This window comes from Chlamydotis macqueenii, chromosome 19, assembly GCF_036417535.1.
Source record: "Chlamydotis macqueenii isolate bChlMac1 chromosome 19, bChlMac1.mat, whole genome shotgun sequence".
Taxonomy (NCBI): domain Eukaryota; kingdom Metazoa; phylum Chordata; class Aves; order Otidiformes; family Otididae; genus Chlamydotis; species Chlamydotis macqueenii.
In genome coordinates, this window is record NC_141574.1 from 6,352,742 (window position 1) to 6,368,863 (window position 16,122).

General features: G+C 64.6%; 3 protein-coding genes across 3 annotated transcripts in view; all 3 read left to right on the forward strand.

Annotated features, from left to right (window-relative positions):
- Positions 1–97: 97 nt before the first annotated feature.
- RILP (Rab interacting lysosomal protein) lies at positions 98–4,801 on the forward strand. The gene is made up of 8 exons (XM_086763025.1): positions 98–352; positions 553–676; positions 1,094–1,215; positions 1,408–1,599; positions 2,006–2,175; positions 2,321–2,443; positions 3,494–3,577; positions 3,902–4,801. The coding sequence occupies exons 1-8, from the start codon at positions 98–100 to the stop codon at positions 4,056–4,058; spliced, it is 1,227 nt and encodes a 408-aa protein (XP_086619151.1). The 3' UTR covers positions 4,059–4,801.
- A 601-nt stretch (positions 4,802–5,402) lies between these two features.
- Positions 5,403–12,564, forward strand: SCARF1 (scavenger receptor class F member 1). The gene is made up of 11 exons (XM_086762798.1): positions 5,403–5,759; positions 6,490–6,551; positions 6,881–6,982; positions 7,098–7,623; positions 8,011–8,229; positions 8,320–8,448; positions 8,524–8,627; positions 8,861–8,972; positions 9,056–9,180; positions 9,364–9,504; positions 9,866–12,564. The coding sequence occupies exons 1-11, from the start codon at positions 5,665–5,667 to the stop codon at positions 10,870–10,872; spliced, it is 2,622 nt and encodes an 873-aa protein (XP_086618924.1). The 5' UTR covers positions 5,403–5,664; the 3' UTR covers positions 10,873–12,564.
- Positions 12,565–13,953: 1,389 nt separating this feature from the next.
- Positions 13,954–16,122, forward strand: part of SLC43A2 (solute carrier family 43 member 2) — a 31,414-nt gene continuing 29,245 nt past the window's right edge. The window contains exon 1 of the mRNA XM_086762799.1: positions 13,954–14,047. The gene's annotated coding sequence lies outside the window, so the exon portion shown is untranslated. The remainder of the gene's footprint in view (positions 14,048–16,122) is intronic.

Consider the following 16,122-nt stretch of genomic DNA (forward strand, 5'->3'; position numbering starts at 1 on the left):
CCTTGGGGGGGGGGGGTGGGGGGGGGTGCTGGCGGCCCCGGATGGGGCGGGACGGGGCCGGGAACGGGCGGAGCGTGTGCGGGGACCTCGGGCGGCGATGGCGGAGCCGTGGCGGGGAGCGGAGCCGCTGTGGCGGACGCCGCCGGGCCGCCTGGCCCCGCCGCACGTTTACCGCATGGCCGGGGCGTTGGGCGCCGAGCTGCGCCGTCTTTCCGGTCGCTTCGGACCCGAGGCCGTGGCCGGGCTGGTGCCACCGGTCGTGCGATTGCTGGAGCTGCTGGAGGCGCTGGTGGCCCCGGCGGGAGCCGAGGGGGAGGCGCCGGCAGCGGCGAGCGGGCGGCTGGACGCGGAGGTGAGCGGGGCTGGGGGGGGGCTCAGCCGACCCCTCTTCCTTCGGGGGTCCCGCACGGGGTGGCACCGACCCACACGTGTCCTCGGAGGAGTCCCCGTGGGAGCAGCACTGAGCCGGCCGTCCCTGTCCCCTGCGATGGCCCTGACCCGGCTGTCCCTGTCCCCTGGGATGGCCCCGACCCGGCCGTCCCCGTCCCCCAGGACCCGGAGCAGAGGCTGTGGGAGGCTGAGCGCCGGGAGCGAGTCCTGCACGCCCGCCTGGCCCGGCTGGAGGAGCAGAACCGGCAGCTCCTGGGGCGGCTGGAAGAGAGCCAGTCCCAGGAAGGTGGGTGTCCCGCTGGGTTTGGGGATCCCTGATGCTACGGGGGGGTCCCTGGGGGGGACGGCAGGCTGGGTGCAGGTTCTGCTCTCTGTGCTGCCCGGCCCTGGGAACCTGTCCTACCAGGCAGGATGAGCATTACCTCGTTCTGCAAACCAGAGAGACCCCAAACCCCCAGAGCCCCCCCAGGAGGGTGGTGGAGGCAGACATGGGTGCTGGCTGCTGTTGCCAGCACGAGGATGCGTTGGGTGCAGCCTAAAGCTCTGAGCTCCCCTCTTCCCACTGTTCCCACTCTGCTTCTTGACCAAGAACGTTGGAGTTTGGCTTCACGGAAGCACTGAGGAACCTCGTATTGTTGTGGGGCTGGGGGAGTCCTTGGGTGCCGGGGGCCACTCACTCCCGTCCCCCCATGTCTGGGCTCAGATAGCACGGCGCGGAAGGAGCGGGAGGTGATGCTGCGGCTGAAGGAGGTGGTGGACAAGCAGAGGGATGAGCTTCGTGCCCAGGCCCACGAGATCGTCTGCAAGAGCCGAGACACGGAGGCGGTGAGCACGTGGGAGCTCGCGGGTGTGGCGTGCGAAGGGCCCGGGGACCTGCTTTCATGTCACCTCGCCTCGGGGCTGGGGAGCCTGCTGGGGCAGATGCCTGTCCCGTGGCTCCGCGTGTGCTGACGTCCCTGGGTGGGAGCCCAGAGCTGCGGCTGTGTCTCACTTTTTGGCTGCCCCCGGACCCTCCAGCTGCAGGAGCAACTGCATCGCTTCATGGCCATGAACGAGGACCTGCGTCACAAGGTGGCCGTGGTGCAGGCTCAGCTCAAGAGCGCACTGGAGAAGAAGTCGGACCTGGAGGCCACGATGCTGCAAACCCAGAGGGAAATGAGCAGGAGGAGCAGGTCCACCTCTGAGATCCTGCAGCCAAAGCCCAGCCTGGTGAGTCCGAGCCCGTGGCTCTGCCACCGCAGGGCATTGCTAACACCAGCCCGACCTTCCTGGCCCCGTGCGGGGCTCCTGGCACGCCCGGACCCACCGGCTGCCAGCTGGACACGGCCACTCCAGTAACCCCCACTGCTGAAAACCCATCAGGGAGCTGTCTGCAATGCTGCTTGGTAGGGATGGAGGCAGGAGCGATGAGGTGATGGGAGGAAAAGCCGGGTGGGACTCAGAGGACGGCACGTGTGGCGATGGGTGACAGGTGCTGGCTGCGCTGGGGATCCACTGTGGTCTGTGGAGGGCTTGCAGCAGCTCCAGACCAGCAAACTCATTCCTGAGACTTTTCCATCTCTGCCTGCATATGGCACGGGGTCTCTGCTTGCCTGCTGACTTTCCTTGCCCCCAGGAACGAGCGCCGTCACCCGCAGAGGAGCCACAGCGCCAGGACGTGGACGTGGGCAGGAGCCCTGCTCACTGCTGCTTCTCCAAGGAAGAGCTGCAGCAGATCCTGCAAGAGCGGAATGAGCTCAAGACCAACCTGTTCTTGGTGCAGGAGGAGCTGGCCTATTACCAGCGGTGAGTCCTGCTGCGGCGGCGTGGGGCAGCGAGCCGCGTCCCTCCTGTCCCTGCAGCCACTCGTAGCCCATCAGAGGCTCCTGGCGCAGTCGGGGCGGATTTCTTTCCCAGGCTCTCGGTTAACCAGCCGGCTGCTTTTTGCCAGGGAGCTGCTGAACGAAGAGAGAGTTCCCGGCTTCTTCTTAGATGCGATGAAGTCGACTATCAAAAGACAGAGGAAAAAAATCAGAGCCAAAATGCTGGGAACGGCGGAGGAGTCGGCGAGCAGGTGAGTCCTGCTCACCGGGAGGGAGGATGGGGTGCCTCCCGCGCAGGGTGGATGCCGGCTGGTGTTTCCGGCTGGTGTGATGCCCTGGAAGGGAACTCCCCCGGGCCAAAAGCTGCCTGCTCCCCGCCTCCTTCCAGAGATCAAAGGTTTTTTGTCTGCAGTGGATGTCTTGCTTTTGGCTTCGCCCTGAGAGCACTGCAGGGGCTGGGCTCTTCTCTGCTGCCAGTCGTTGTGTCCCTGTCACGTGTGACCTGGCTAAATGCTGCTCGTCCCTGCGTGGACGTGGCCGAAGGGATCACTGGGACCACTGGACGAGGCAGGCTGGTCCCCGCGCTGTGCGGTCGGAGGCTGTCCAGTGGAGAGCCTTTGAAGATGACAGTAGAGGTGTTCCCTGGGGGCTCTGGAAGACTTTCGTGGGCAGCGTTGGCTCCAGCAGACTTCTAAAGATGGGGAGGGGAAGACCCTGCCGGGCACCAGCCCCGGCTCTGCGCGTCTGCCGGCGGTGCGGGGGCAAAGCCTGTGCTAAAGCTGCTGTACGGCACGGGGGGAGCTGGATCTCGCTGGCTTTTGGGGGTTGTAAGAAAGGTCTGAAGGGAGCTGAGCTCTTCTGTGCTGCTGAAACCTGCTGCTCGCTGGTGTTGGGTCCTGCCGGCTCGCCTCCTTGCCTGGCGAGGAGAGCCGCTGCCCCGTGAACGCTGCCCTGCGGTCACCTCTCCCGTGTCACCCTGCTCCCCTGCGAGGCCTGGCTGTCACCCGCCTCGGCCCGAGCTGAGTGGTGCCGGTTTTCAGGCTGTTCCCCTGGAGAAGCAGGGAAGCGTGCGCTTGCCGTGTGGGGCGAGGTGCTTGAGGACTGGCGACCAGGGATGCGGTCTGCTGACCAAGCGCCGGGGGTTTGCAGCCGGTGCCCGAAGGCCCTTGTGTGCCCCTGGCTCCACGGGGGACGCTGCGTGGCTCGGGAGGGAGCCCCGGGGTGGCTCTGGCACTCGCTCGTGGCGAGCCTGTGACTCAGCGCAGGCTTTTTTTTTCCCCCCCGACTCCCTTCCGCTGCAGCGATGAAGACGAGGGCTCCTGGCTCCCAGCTCGCGGAGCAGACTGCGTGGATGCTCAGCCTCCCGAATCCAAAATCAGGAGCTTGTAAGTTCGCTCCCGTGCTGCTGGGGACGGGCGGCTCTGCCAGCAGACACGTTTGGGGCTCGGCTGTGGGGCCAGCGCCCGCTGAGCTTGGTGCCCGTGCTGCCGGGCATGGGGCTGGCAGAGGGTTGTTGCCGCAGGGGGAGTTGTTCGGTTTATGGGGGATCTGCCTTGTCCGGGGGGGGATGCAGGACAAGCCTTGCCGCTGGGCTCGCGGCCGGGCTGCGTCCCGCCGCCGCCACTACCAAACACAGAGGGAGGCTGGGATCCGGCCGCTTCCCTGGGAAGGCTCGTCTCCCCCACAGCCGTTATCTGCTCTCTCTGCAGTTTTGGGCTGTGGTATCAGGGCAGCAGCAAAGACCCCCCCACATCCAGCTGCTCCGGAGCCTGGGAAGTCATTGAATCGCTGGACGCGCAGCTGGAGCCGCAGGGAAAGAGCGAGCCGGCGGCCGGCTGCCCGGACAGAGCTACGCCGCCCCTCTGACCCAGCCTGAACGGGAGCTGGGTCTGGCCTCGCAGCAGTGCTTTCCGGCTCCTCTTCTCTCGGCGTCTTCGAGAGTGGCACGGCAGCCCTGGCCGCTTCCCCGCGCCGTGGTGACGGTGAAGCCACAGCGTGGGCAGCCGTCCTCCAAACCTGCTGGGACGTTTGGCCGTGGGGTGCCGGCCTGGCACAGGACCGCTTGTCACATCGGGGCGTCTCTGCCCGTCAGGCGCCCTTTCGTTGTGCCCACGGCTTAATTACGGCTCTTCCCGCTGCTGCACCCCAAAGGGCTCCCGTCCGCTGGTGGCTCTTTCCGCCAAGCACCTCTGCTCGCAGCCCAGGACCCCATCGCCCCATCCTGCCCTGCGGGGTTGTTTCTCTTCACCCCTTTCCTTTCATACCTCCCCCCATCCCTGCAATGTGAACGCCGAGTTGGGGTGCCCGCGCTGGCCGGCTGGGCGCTGTCCTGGCATCACCGCACGGCTGGGAGGGGCTGAGCACGCTGCACCGGGTGTCCGGGTGCTCCTGTGTCTGGGAGCAGGCGGGATCAGCACCGCCAGTGCCACTCCTGCACTTTTCAGTCGTGGGGTGAATCGGTTTTGTGCTGGGACCTCTTCTGCTGCTACTGGGAACTGGAAGGCTGGAACAATCCTCGTGTTCACGGGGGCGAGTCGGTCGCCTCGGGTCAGGTACTTTCTAGCTCTAGAACTGGAGTCGGAAATAAATCGGTCTCGTTTCTCCTCCGAGGTGCCCACTGCAGCCTCCGCTCGGTCTTTGCTTGGGAAGGGCAGGGTGATGCTGCCGGGCTTCGGTCGCAGTTCTCCAGCGCAGCCGGCGCTTTTCGTGCCCGGATGCCAAGGGGCCAGCTGTGCTCTGCCAGGCTCCAGAGCCCCTTTCGGGGGTCGGCTGCCGTGGGGAGCGGGGCTACAGGGGCTGCGGCGCTGGGTGCGATGGGGTTAAGTCCTGCGTGGTGGGGGGAGCAGCGTGTTTCCAGCCTGGATCCCCCCGCAGCGAGGCCGGCCATCGGTAGGAAAAAGGTGTTTCCTGTGCATCTGCTGACACAAAGTTCCTGGGGAGCTGGCTAGGTGGGATGGCAGCCAGCAGCAGTTCGAAGGCCAGCACGGGGCACGCTGCGTCCCCATGGGGGATGTGGGGACCCCGCCTTTCGGCTCCTTCCAGGGGCTGGCAGTGCTGTGGGGTCAGATCGCAGGGGTTGGGGTGGGGGGAGGCAGCGGGCGCCTTATGTGAGTTGGGGGGACGCTGGCAAAAGCAGCTTTGGGGGCGATGGAGGATGGCGCAGGGAGCGGGACGGTGGCAGGTGAGGTGCTCAGGCGGGCACCAGCCCCTGCGTGGTTGTGCCGAGCCCCTGGACTCCCATTTGGGTGGCAGCAAGGGCCAAAAATAGCCCGTGCGGCGGCATTCCCTGCCTCCCCCTCCCCGCCGCACCCCTGACGTCTGGATCGGTGCGCCTCCTCCCGCGTTTCCTCAGGAAGAGACCCAAGGCTGGCCGGAGGAAGAGGCCACACCGCGGGAGGGACTGGACGAGACAGACGGACGCTGGCGCAGGGCTGAGGAGCCGCTGGGATTTGGGCCCTCGCGCCCCAGCGGGATGGGGAGCGCCCGGCCCATCCTCTGCCTCCAGCTGTGGCTGTGGGTGCAGAGCGCTGCCCAGGAGCTCGACCTCAACGGCAGGAACGTCTGCAGGTGGGCGCTACAAGGGTCCCCGCTTGTGCCCCTCCATCTCCCGGGGCCTTTCGGCAGCCTCACGGGGTCATCATCCGTCCGTCCGTCCACGGACTGAGATCTACAGCCTGGCACTGCGTGGGTGCAGGCTGGGGTGATGCTGGGGAGCGTGGCCGGGACACACATGGGCATTTGGGGCAGCCAGACCCCTTCTCTGGGGTTATTTCTCCCGCACCCTCAGTGCGCAGGGCGTGCGGGCGCGTTGGCAAAACCTTCATCGTGCGTCAAACGGGAAACGCTGGCGTAGCCAACCCCGAAGGGCTTTTGGAGCTGGCATCCCCCGCGCTTCGCTGCTACATCGCCTCTCCCGTCGGTCTCGCCATCAACGGCAGCGCCTGCTGTTGCTTTCGCTTCCGTGACTTTGCTCTGGGTCGCTGGCAAAGCTTTCAGCTGCTCCCAGAGCGTCGGGAACCCGGCGCGGGCTCCGTAGCGGCAGAGCCAGGCAGGCCTGCCCCACCGCCCAGCCCCAGCCGCCCGCTTGGGCTGCAGCCTCTTAAATTTCCTTCTATTTTGCTGGTTTCCTTCCGGAGCGATGCCCCTCGGGACCGCACCGCTTCCCCACCCGCCGGGCCCAGCCGGGGCAAGCGCCCGCGTTCACTTCTCCTTAGCCAAAGCCGCGAAGCCGCACGGGACCCCACGCTGGCCCCGGCACCCCCCGTCCCGGCTGACGGCCCCCGGGTCTCTCCCGCAGGCTCCCCACCGGCCCGGAATGCTGCCCCGGCTGGAAGCAGAACGGGCGGGAGTGCTCGGTCGGTGAGTGATGGATGGATGGATGGATGGTGGTGAAATCCAAAGTTGGTCCCCACGCTCAGCCAGGAGGCTCCTCTGCGACGCTGGGGGTTGGGGGGAAGCCCCACAGCTCTCCTCGAGTGGCGGCGGGGGGTGCTGCAGCGTGGGGACCCCCAAAAGCCTGCCGAACAAGCTGCTCGGCCGGAGGGACGGAGCGGGAAGCGGGACGGCAGTTCCCCTGGGAAGGCCGCCTGGGCGGGAGGTGGCCGGGTTGTGGTGGCAAGTGGTCCGGTGAGGGGTGTGAGCCCGGTGGCCATCTTGCGCTGACGGGGTGCCTGCCCTGCGGCCAACAGCCCTGTGCGAGGGGGAGGAAGCCTGCGGCGAGGACGAGGTGTGCGTGAGACCTGGGCTTTGCCTCTGCAAGCCCGGTTACTTCGGAGCAGACTGCAGCTCCCGTGAGTATTTCCCCAAGGCTCAGCCCTCATCGCCCCCTGTGCCAGCCCGGATGCTCGGGGGGCTGCCGGGCTTCCCCGCCACCCTGCCATCCTCGCCGTCTCCTTCCCTTCGCAGGCTGCCCCGAGCAGTACTGGGGTCCCGACTGCAAGCGGAGCTGCCCCTGCCACCCCAACGGGCGCTGCGACCCGGCGAGCGGGCGCTGCACCTGCCACCCCGACCATTGGGGAGAGCTCTGCCAGTTCCCTTGCCAGTGCGGCCCCCACGGCCGCTGCGACCCCCTGACCGGCGCCTGCCGCTGCGAGCCGGGCTGGTGGGCACCTACCTGCAAGAAGCAATGCCAGTGCAAGCTCTCCAGCTCCCAGTGCGACCCGCTCACCGGCCACTGCCGCTGCCTGCAGGGCTGGTGGGGCAGGAGGTGCAGCTTCAAATGCTCCTGTTACCTCTCGCCCTGCGCCCAGGAGACGGGGAAGTGCGAATGCAAGGCTGGGTTTTGGGGGCCGGCCTGCCAGCAGCGCTGCGACTGTTTGCACGGCTCCTGCAGCCCCGTCAGCGGGCACTGCAGTTGCAACCCCGGCTACCAGGGCAGGAGCTGCCGGGACCCCTGTTCCGCGGGGAAGTACGGGTCTCAGTGCGTGCACAGGTGAGCTGGGGGCAGCGGGGGGATGCAGCGGGTACCCAGGGGCTGCAGTGAGACCTCGGGGCGGGGCGGGGGAGTCCCCTCAGTCGTGTCTGTCCCTGCGGCTGGGCTGGGAGAGCCGGCTGGGGGAATCCGAGCGTCCCTGTCCGGATGCAGCATCTGTCTTGCCCCAAAAAGCAGAAAGCACTGGTGTCATTCCAAAATCCCCTCGTCCTCGCTGTGGCTCGCAGCATCTCTCCTGCTTGGCTCCTGCCCCGTCGCTGCTACAGAGCATTAAGCGCTACAGAGTGTTTCCCCGCCATCCAAACCGATGCTCAATGCCAGTGCGGGGCGAAACCTGCATTTCGGGGGGGGTGGGCATTGAGGCCTCACGCCGCTCTGCCCACGCAGCTGCGGGAGCTGCAAGCGCAGCCAGCCCTGCTCGCCCGTGGACGGCTTCTGCCTGGCCTGCCAGCCCGGCTGGAAGGGGACCCTCTGCAAGGAGCCCTGCGCGCCCGGCTTCTACGGTGAGGGCTGCCTCCAGCCGTGCCCCCGCTGCCGGAGCGGGGAGGTCTGCAACCCAGAGACGGGGTCCTGCCCGCGCTGCGAGCCCGGCTGGACGGGACCCAGGTACGTCCAGGATCGGGCGCTCCAGTCCTCGCAAGGGGGGTCCCTGCTGTGGGGCGCAGCGGGCTGACGCTTCACTCTCTGCCTCCACAGCTGCAACAGCTCCTGCCCCGCGGGCACCTTCGGCGACGGGTGCCAGCTCCTCTGCCCCGAATGTGTTGCGGGGAGCTGCGACCCCGTGTCGGGAGAGTGCGTCTGCCAGGCGGGCTACTGGGGAGCCAGGTAAGGCTGGGATCAGGGCAGGGCTGGGGTCCCACTCTCCGAGGGGACATTTCCCTCCTTTCTTCCCTCTTCCAGCTGCAACGACACCTGCCCGGAGGGGTATTTTGGAGTGAACTGTTCCTCGCCCTGCCAGTGCTCCCGGGGGACCTGCCACCCCACATCGGGGGACTGCGTGTTGAGTAAGAGCAACCACACATTTACTCCTCGGCACTGGGCGAGGGACCATAACGTCCCTGCCGAGATGGAGATTCCGGGAGGCTGCGGTGCAGCCCGGTCCTGCATGGTGTCTCCTGGTCCTGCATGGTGTCTCCTGGCCCCGCTGCGGGTTGCTGGCTCCCACGGTCTCCATCTGGGGTGGCTCTATGGGCTTGGCAGCCACAGGTCACACCGGACTCAACCCATCTTCGCACAGGTTTGAAGGACCACGGGGCCCTTGCAGCTGCCGTCCTCGTCCCTCTCCTGCTGCTGCTGCTCTGCGTCGCCTGCTGTTGCTGCGGAGCCGGCCCAGCAGATGCTAGAGACAGGTATTTTTTTTAATATATATTTTGCAATCTTTGACGCAAAACCCCATCTCCTGCGTCCCTTCACACCCATGTCCCCCGCGCAGGGCGGCCGTGCCTGATGACGATGTGCTGGCCAGGATGAAGCACCACGTGCGGGGGGTGCTGGCGAACCTCAGCGCCATGATGCCTTGCTTTGCTCTGGGTGGCTACAAACTTCCCAAAGTCACAGGTAAAAAAAAAAAAAAAAACAAGCAGCACTGCCAAAAACCCTTTCAGGCTGTCACCCTGACCCCACGCTCTCTGCGTCACCACCCTCGCCCCACAGCATGGCTCAGGGCAGGCGTTGCTCTCCCTCCCCAGCCCCGCGCACCCCTGGGTGCCCGAGCTCAACTGGGTGTCTTCTCCTCCCCAGTTTCCCACCACGACGCGGAAATCCCCTTCAACCCCAGCTTCATCGAGCCGCCGTCGGCCGCCTGGGTTTCAGACAGCTCCTTCTCCTCCTCCTTTGACACCGACAACGAGGGACCCGAGTACTCCGTCCCTCCCAGAGAAGGTGACGTCCATGGCTGCTCCTCCTCTCCCCGGCCGGCCACAGCCCTTCTGGACTGCCCGGGGTCAATCCTGTCCCGTTACCAACCTTGGGTGTCCCAGGGACAGGTGCTGGGCACAGGCAGTGTTTATTTTTGTTTATTTTCATACTGTTGCTTTCCTGTCTGCAAGGACACCCCAGGGCCGTGCCTGGTCTCCTGTGATGGGACGCGCCGGGTGTGGGCAGCCCCGTTTCACAACCTTCTTCCCGGGAAACGCTCCCAGGGACAATCCCATTGCATCAGCCCCTGTTTTGATGTCCCTGAGCGCGTCCCTGGGCAGGGGGTAGCTCTGGCAGCCCTAACAATTGTCCCCTTCTCCCGCAGGCATTGCACTGCTGGGGGGTGCTGAGCTGCAGGATGGGGCATCCCCCCCCGGCGAGGCGCTCCCAGACCCGTCCGCCTTCGACTCCGAGGACGTCTCGCAGCCCTTCGCCATCCCCCGCACCTCCAGCATCGCCAAGGCCAAGCGGCCCTCCGTCTCCTTCGCCGAGGGGACGAAATTTGGGGCAGTGGAGACTCCCAGCCCTGGGCGCAAGCCCAAGACCTCGTGGGGCCCATCCAAGCTGTCCTCACCGCCGGGGGACGCGGCAGCTGAGACCCCCACTGAACGACCAGCCAGCGATTGCTACGAGAACCCTGAGCCCCTCAGCAAGGGGGAGGAAAGCCACCGGCCGTCCCCCCGGGCCACGCCGGCTGGACGCCGGCGGGTGGTCTCTGGCACCAGGCACGTGGCCCAGAGAGTGGAGGCTCTTGAAGCAGCTGCCAAATCTGGCAGCTGGGAGGCAAAGGGGAAAGACCCCAACGTCACCACCATCTACATGATGGTGGGAACGGCCGGGCAGGACCCCAAGGCGGACGGGAGTGGCGAGGGACCGGTCCAGGCTGTGCTCAAGCGGTTGGGCAGCTTGCAGAGGGGCAAGTGGGGCGCAAAGGAGGAGCCCAAGGTGAGGAGGAGTGTCGAGGCCATCCAGAAACCGCCGCGCCGGGCCCTGGCGCAGCGCAGAGACTCGGCGAACAGCTGCAAGCAGAGGGAGAGCATCCTGGGGTCTCCCGCCGAGCCATCCCCTGGCAAGCACCAGCATCCCCCTGGGAAGAGACAGTCCTTCCTTCTCGCATCTCTCTTGCCGAAAAGCACCGGGGCCCAAGATGGGGCCAGCGACGCTGCGGGTGCCGTGGAGAGGGGCAAAAGCCCCGCGTTAGTCCTCAGCCTTGAAACGAAGGGACAGGCTGCCCCCGAGGAAGAGCCAAAATATGAGAACGTGACCAGTGGCAGTGTCGATTCACCCCCCGGCCCCGCTGAGGAGCCACCGGCCGCCCCCGCGGCCACCTGAGCCACTGTTGCCCGGGCTGGGGCAGCGGGATCCCAGGAGGCCGCTCCGACCCAGGCGTGGGGGCAGCCAACAGCCCCCTTCGAGCTGTGAACTGGACACGCATCGAGCCTTCCCATTGACCCCCTTCCTCTGCACCGCGCTGCTGGCGTGGACCCTCGCTGGCCGGCACAGCCGGTGGGACGGGTGATGCTGAGAGCCGCAGCAGTGGCAGACCCATGGGGTTGTGATGCTTCGGGTCTGTTTTCTGCTCCCCCCTGTCCTGTGCGCCCCACTTTGCGTCTGCCACAACCCAGAGGGACGGTGACGCTCTGGACACAGTGCTGGCACCTCCTAGTCCCCATCGTCATTGGGTTTGGGGACACATCTCCTCCTCTTAAATGCGAGTGGGGCTGCTGGGGGCTCAGCGTGGGAATGCACAGGCGAAAAAAAAACTGTTTCACCCCCTTCGGTTTTCACCTTTCCCTGTCCCAGCTCCGCTAACGCTGCTCGGAGTGTCTTGCTGTAAAGGTGCTTCTCGCCGGAGGGGATTATTTCGTGGAGCTGGGCTGGGGAGAGATGATGGGCTGTCACAAGCAGCTTCAGCAAAAATTAATTTTAGCTGCTTATCTCGGAGGGTATCTGGGTCTGCAGGGGTTTATCTCTTTTATGGCAGGCTCTGGCTGCCGTCGTTTCTACGTACATGCGTAGCACAGGAAAAGCCGCGTGGCGCAGCGCGGGGTTTATCGACGTTTTAAACTCCACGCGATACCAAGCTGCAATTGTGCAAGAGCAAACGCTGCAGCTGGGCCGTGACCATCAACCTTCTGCAGCCGGCGCTGCGCTGCCCCTGATAAGGACGAAAAGCTGCACGGAAAATGGCATTTCCACAGGTGCTTGAAGCTCCTGCCGTCGCCCACACCTCATTCCTGCTGCAGCAACGCGTCACCGTGGCGGCTGAGATGTGACGGAGGTGCTGCAGCATCTCCAGCACAGCCAGAGGACCTGGGCAAGACGGGCACGAGGGCTCCGCCATCCGTGCAAGGCGGCTGAGATGCCGAAGAGGATTTGCAGGGTGGTTTTAGATGCATCGAAGTGGTAGAAGTTTCTTGTATATTTTTATTTTGCGCGGCGTGAAAGCCTCTCACCGAAAACTGAATGTTACCAAAGCCTGTCAGGAGTTGGGCTTCCCAGCCGCCCTCTGAATCAAAGCCATGGCCAGAAATATTCTCCGAAGCGTGGAAACTGTCAGCAGCCTTAGGCTTTTGTTTTGTTTGGTTTGGTGTTTTTTTTTTTTGTTTTCTAGTTCTGTTGAAGTAATTTTGAACTCTCGCTTACGGAGCTGAGCCCGGAGCAGTGCCGGAGACCGGAGAGCAGCGGGAGCACGAGCGGGCTGTGAGCACCTGGAGCACCCTCGTTGCAGGCGTGCAGGCATCTCAGACGCGCAGCTCCGCGCGAACCCTTCTGGTGTGGCACTGCTGAGTCAGGGTTTCGGGTCTGGAGTGTTTTGGAAAACAGAGCGGGGTTTTGCTTTTTCCTTTTTGACACTTCTCTGCAGCGCAAGGCACCGAATCCCCACGGTCCCACGTGGATGAGGCTTCCAGTTTTGCAGACAGCATGCAGCACTCTTTCCTGCGGTGGTATCACCCACTGCCGTGATTGTAACACCAAATATTCTGGTATACAAATAAAAACGCTCATCCTGGTGAGACTTGAGCAGCAGCCTGGCCAGCCCTCTGTTCTACACACACCAGTTTTTATTTTCACACTATTTTATTACAGCGGCAGGGACAGCCCTACATTTTATTTATAAGCAGCCATTTTTTTCCTAATCGGTTGGATATTTTCAGCCAGGGAGCTGAGCAGCGATGTGCCAGAAGTGAACGTCACGTGAGCCGGTTCGCCCTGGGTTCGGCATGTGAACAGCTGACAGCAACCTGACAGCCTTCCCTGACGCTGAAACGAGCACCCGGCTTCGGGAAAACGCCGCTGCCGCCGCGAGGACCTTACACGGCCGCGGGCTGAGCTGCGAGGCAGGATATTTCCCCTGCTTGGAGATAAAACACCGTCACTCTGTCTGGGTGGTGGAAGGAAAACAAGCGGCGGTTTTTCAGCGCGCGGCTGCCCGTGCACACGCCTGCAGCGTGGTTGCGCTGGTGTCTTCTTGTTAGGGACGCTTCGGTCTGGCTTTGCTGTGGTTTTAATTCCGGGATGCGGGAGAGCTGGCAGGTGAGGGGATGGTTAATGTCTTCCTGCTCTGGATCTCTGACTTTCCAAATCCCGCTGCAGTGGTTTGAAGCCAGCTGCTGGGAAGCTTTGCCACGCGCAAGTCCCGGCAGAGAGGTGTCCGTGCTCTCCGCCGGGGCAGCTCTTGGCCTCCTGGGAGTAGGAACGGAGGCTCGAGCCATCCCCCATGGCCACTGCCACCCCCCTCGCCGCAGCCTTGCCATCTCCTTTCCCAAACTGTCCCGGCTCTGTGTGGAAGAGGACCACGTCATTTAGCCCAGTGGCTCCGTCCCAGCCTGCTGAGGACCTCCCTGCGTGGCCGGGCGGAAGCCGTCACCTTCCTTCCAGCCTAAACTCATTCCCGGCCAGTTTTTATAAATGTGTCTTTGTGCCACCGCTGTTCTTCAGCTCCACTTTATTTTTTTTCCTCTCTCCTTGATGTTTACTCAGTCCCCGGGTGTATTTATAGATGGCAGCGGATCATCTGATGGCTTCTTTTCTCCTTCTAGGATAGGAAAACTGAGCTCCCCCACGCTGTTGCTGTAGCAAAGGGTTCCCGTGTCCCCAAACAGCCTCCAAGCCCTCCTCGTGCTCCTTCCCGTCCCAGTTTGTGTTTCTTGGACACAGGGACCAGCTCCGGGTGCTGAGGTCTCCCGCGGCTTCACGCCACCTCAGCCTTCCTCTGCCTCTGCCAAAAACACGGCGCCCATCCAGGCTGCTTTGCTTTCTTTGGGTTTTGGGTTGTTGGTTTTTTCTTTTGGGTTTTTTTTTTTTTTTTTTTTTTTTTTTTCTTTGCTTTGGCTTAAATCCACTTTTCCAGCTGTTGCAATGTTTGACCCTTATCCCGCAGCCGAGGGGTTTAATTTCCCACTCGCCACAGCCGGCTCCTTTCTCAGGGATGCAGCCGTGGGTGTACGTCCGTCCGCCCGGGCCCCTCGGCTTCCGCTGAGCGACTCGGAGATGTTTACCTGCCGTAAGCACGTGTTTTCATCTCCTTCTGACCAAAAAATCCCTGATCATGATTTCTGGGGATATACAGCCCCCCTCTTTCGGGCCAGGACCGGGGTTTGTGGCAGGACTGGAAACCCCGCCAAGGAACGCCGTGAAAAATAACCGAATAATCGAAAGAGGGCAGAGCTCCGCCGAGCCCACACGAAGCTGCTCTCCTGGATTTTATTTTTTATTTTTTGTAGGAGCTGCCCACTCTCGTGGGCCGGGGTGGCTGGAGGGATCCCGGCCTCGGGCTGGGTGTCTGCTCCCAAAAAATGGGAGCTTTAACGGGGGGGCTCCTCCGGTCCCCCCTCAGCGGGGATGGGCTTTGCCGGAGGAATCCGGTGCCGGTAACGGTAGCGAGGAATAAGGCGGGTGCCGTTAGCCAAATAGCCGCGTGTGCTGGGCTGGGGGGGTACGAGCAAAATCCGTTTGCGGGCGGTGCGGGATCTCCCGGCTGCCGCCCGGAGCCGGTGGAGACCGGCAGCAGCCGGTACCAAACCCCGCAGGGCTCCGGTTTGCGGAAACAACGGTTGTCACGTCTGGATGCGGGGCGGGGGGGGGCGGGGGGAGCTGGCCCGAGCGGCAGAGCGCGGGTGCAGCCCAGTGCGGGTACCGGTATCGGGGGAGGGGGTACCGGTACCGGGGGGGTTGCGGTATCGGATGGGTACGGGGAGGGGGGCGCGCGGCTCTGCACGTGCCCCCCCCCCCCCACCCCCGGGCGGCGCGCGCGCGCGCGCTGATTGGCTGAGGCGGCTCCTGTTTGCTGCGGAGGCCGGATAAAAACCGCGGGGTGGGACCGCGGCGGCGGCGCGGAGCGGGAGCGCGGAGCAGGGGTGAGCGCGGCGGGGAGTGGGGGGAGAGAGAGGGGAGAGAGAGGGGTAGGGGGCGAGGTTTGTATCGGAGCGTGCGTGGGGGGTTCCTGGAGAAGGAGGGGGTGCGTCGGGGGGAAAGGGGGGGGGTACTGGGGGTCGGTGACGGGGGGATTCGTGCGTGGGAGTGGCGTGTATCGGGGGAAGAGGGGGATCGATGGGGATGAGCGGGACGCGTGGGAGTGGTTTGCGGGTGGGGAGCAGGGTGCACCGGGGGGATTGGTCGGGGAAGGAGAGAGCGGGATGGAGCGGGGCGGTGTGGGGAGAGCTGGGTGCGTGCGGCACTGATGGGGGGCTGCGTGGGGGGGGGGGGGGGGGGGGAGAGCGGGCTGCACCCCTGGCCACGGGGAGGGTCTGTGCGGGGCTGGGGACCGGGTGAGGAAGAGGAGGTGGCGGAGGAAATGCGTCGTGGGCTGCGGTGGGGGCACGGCTGGGGGTCTCTGCACCGGCTTCTGTGGCTGGAGGGTGGCCCTGTGCTCCTGGCACCCTTTCAGGGAGCTGGGCCAGGCACCCCCACCCCCCCCCCCCAAAAAAAAAAAAAAAAACACCCCAGGGCTGAGGCCTGTGCACTGTGGAAAAGGCTCAGCTTGTCTAAAATGGCCACCCGGGTTGCCATGGGTGCTGGGGTCCCCTGAGCACCACCTTGACCAGCCCAGTCTGCTCCCAAATCTGCTGCTGGTGGGTCCCAGGGACTGGGACAAATGGAGCTGGAATCAGTTATTCTGTCTACGGGGGATGCCAGGGTGCTGAGGGCTGTGCCACCTGGCTGCCCCCACAGCTGGGACAGGGCAGGATGCAGCCCACCTTGTCTCCCAGCTCAGTGGTCCAGCACTTACCGAAAAGCGCTCCTTGCTGAGCCGTCCGTGGTATGAGCGGCACGTATAGGACCCACGCTCACCTTCCAGAGCAGGTCTGCGCTCCTGCGTGGGGCAGAGCAGACCTGGTGGGTCACTAAAGCCACCGTCAGGGCTGTGGGGCTGCGTCCCCCATCAAGTGGCCAGGAGATTAGGGGGGCTGGCTGAAGCCCCCACACTGGCACGTGCTTCCTCGCTGCCTTGCAAATGGGCCACCCACCCCGTGCGGGAGCTGGAGGAGTGGGCTCCGGGCAGTTGGCGTTTGCTGCGTTGTCATACCTGTCGCTCAGGAAGTGGAACGGAGTCCTTGAAGGCTCCTCTGTTGCGTGGTG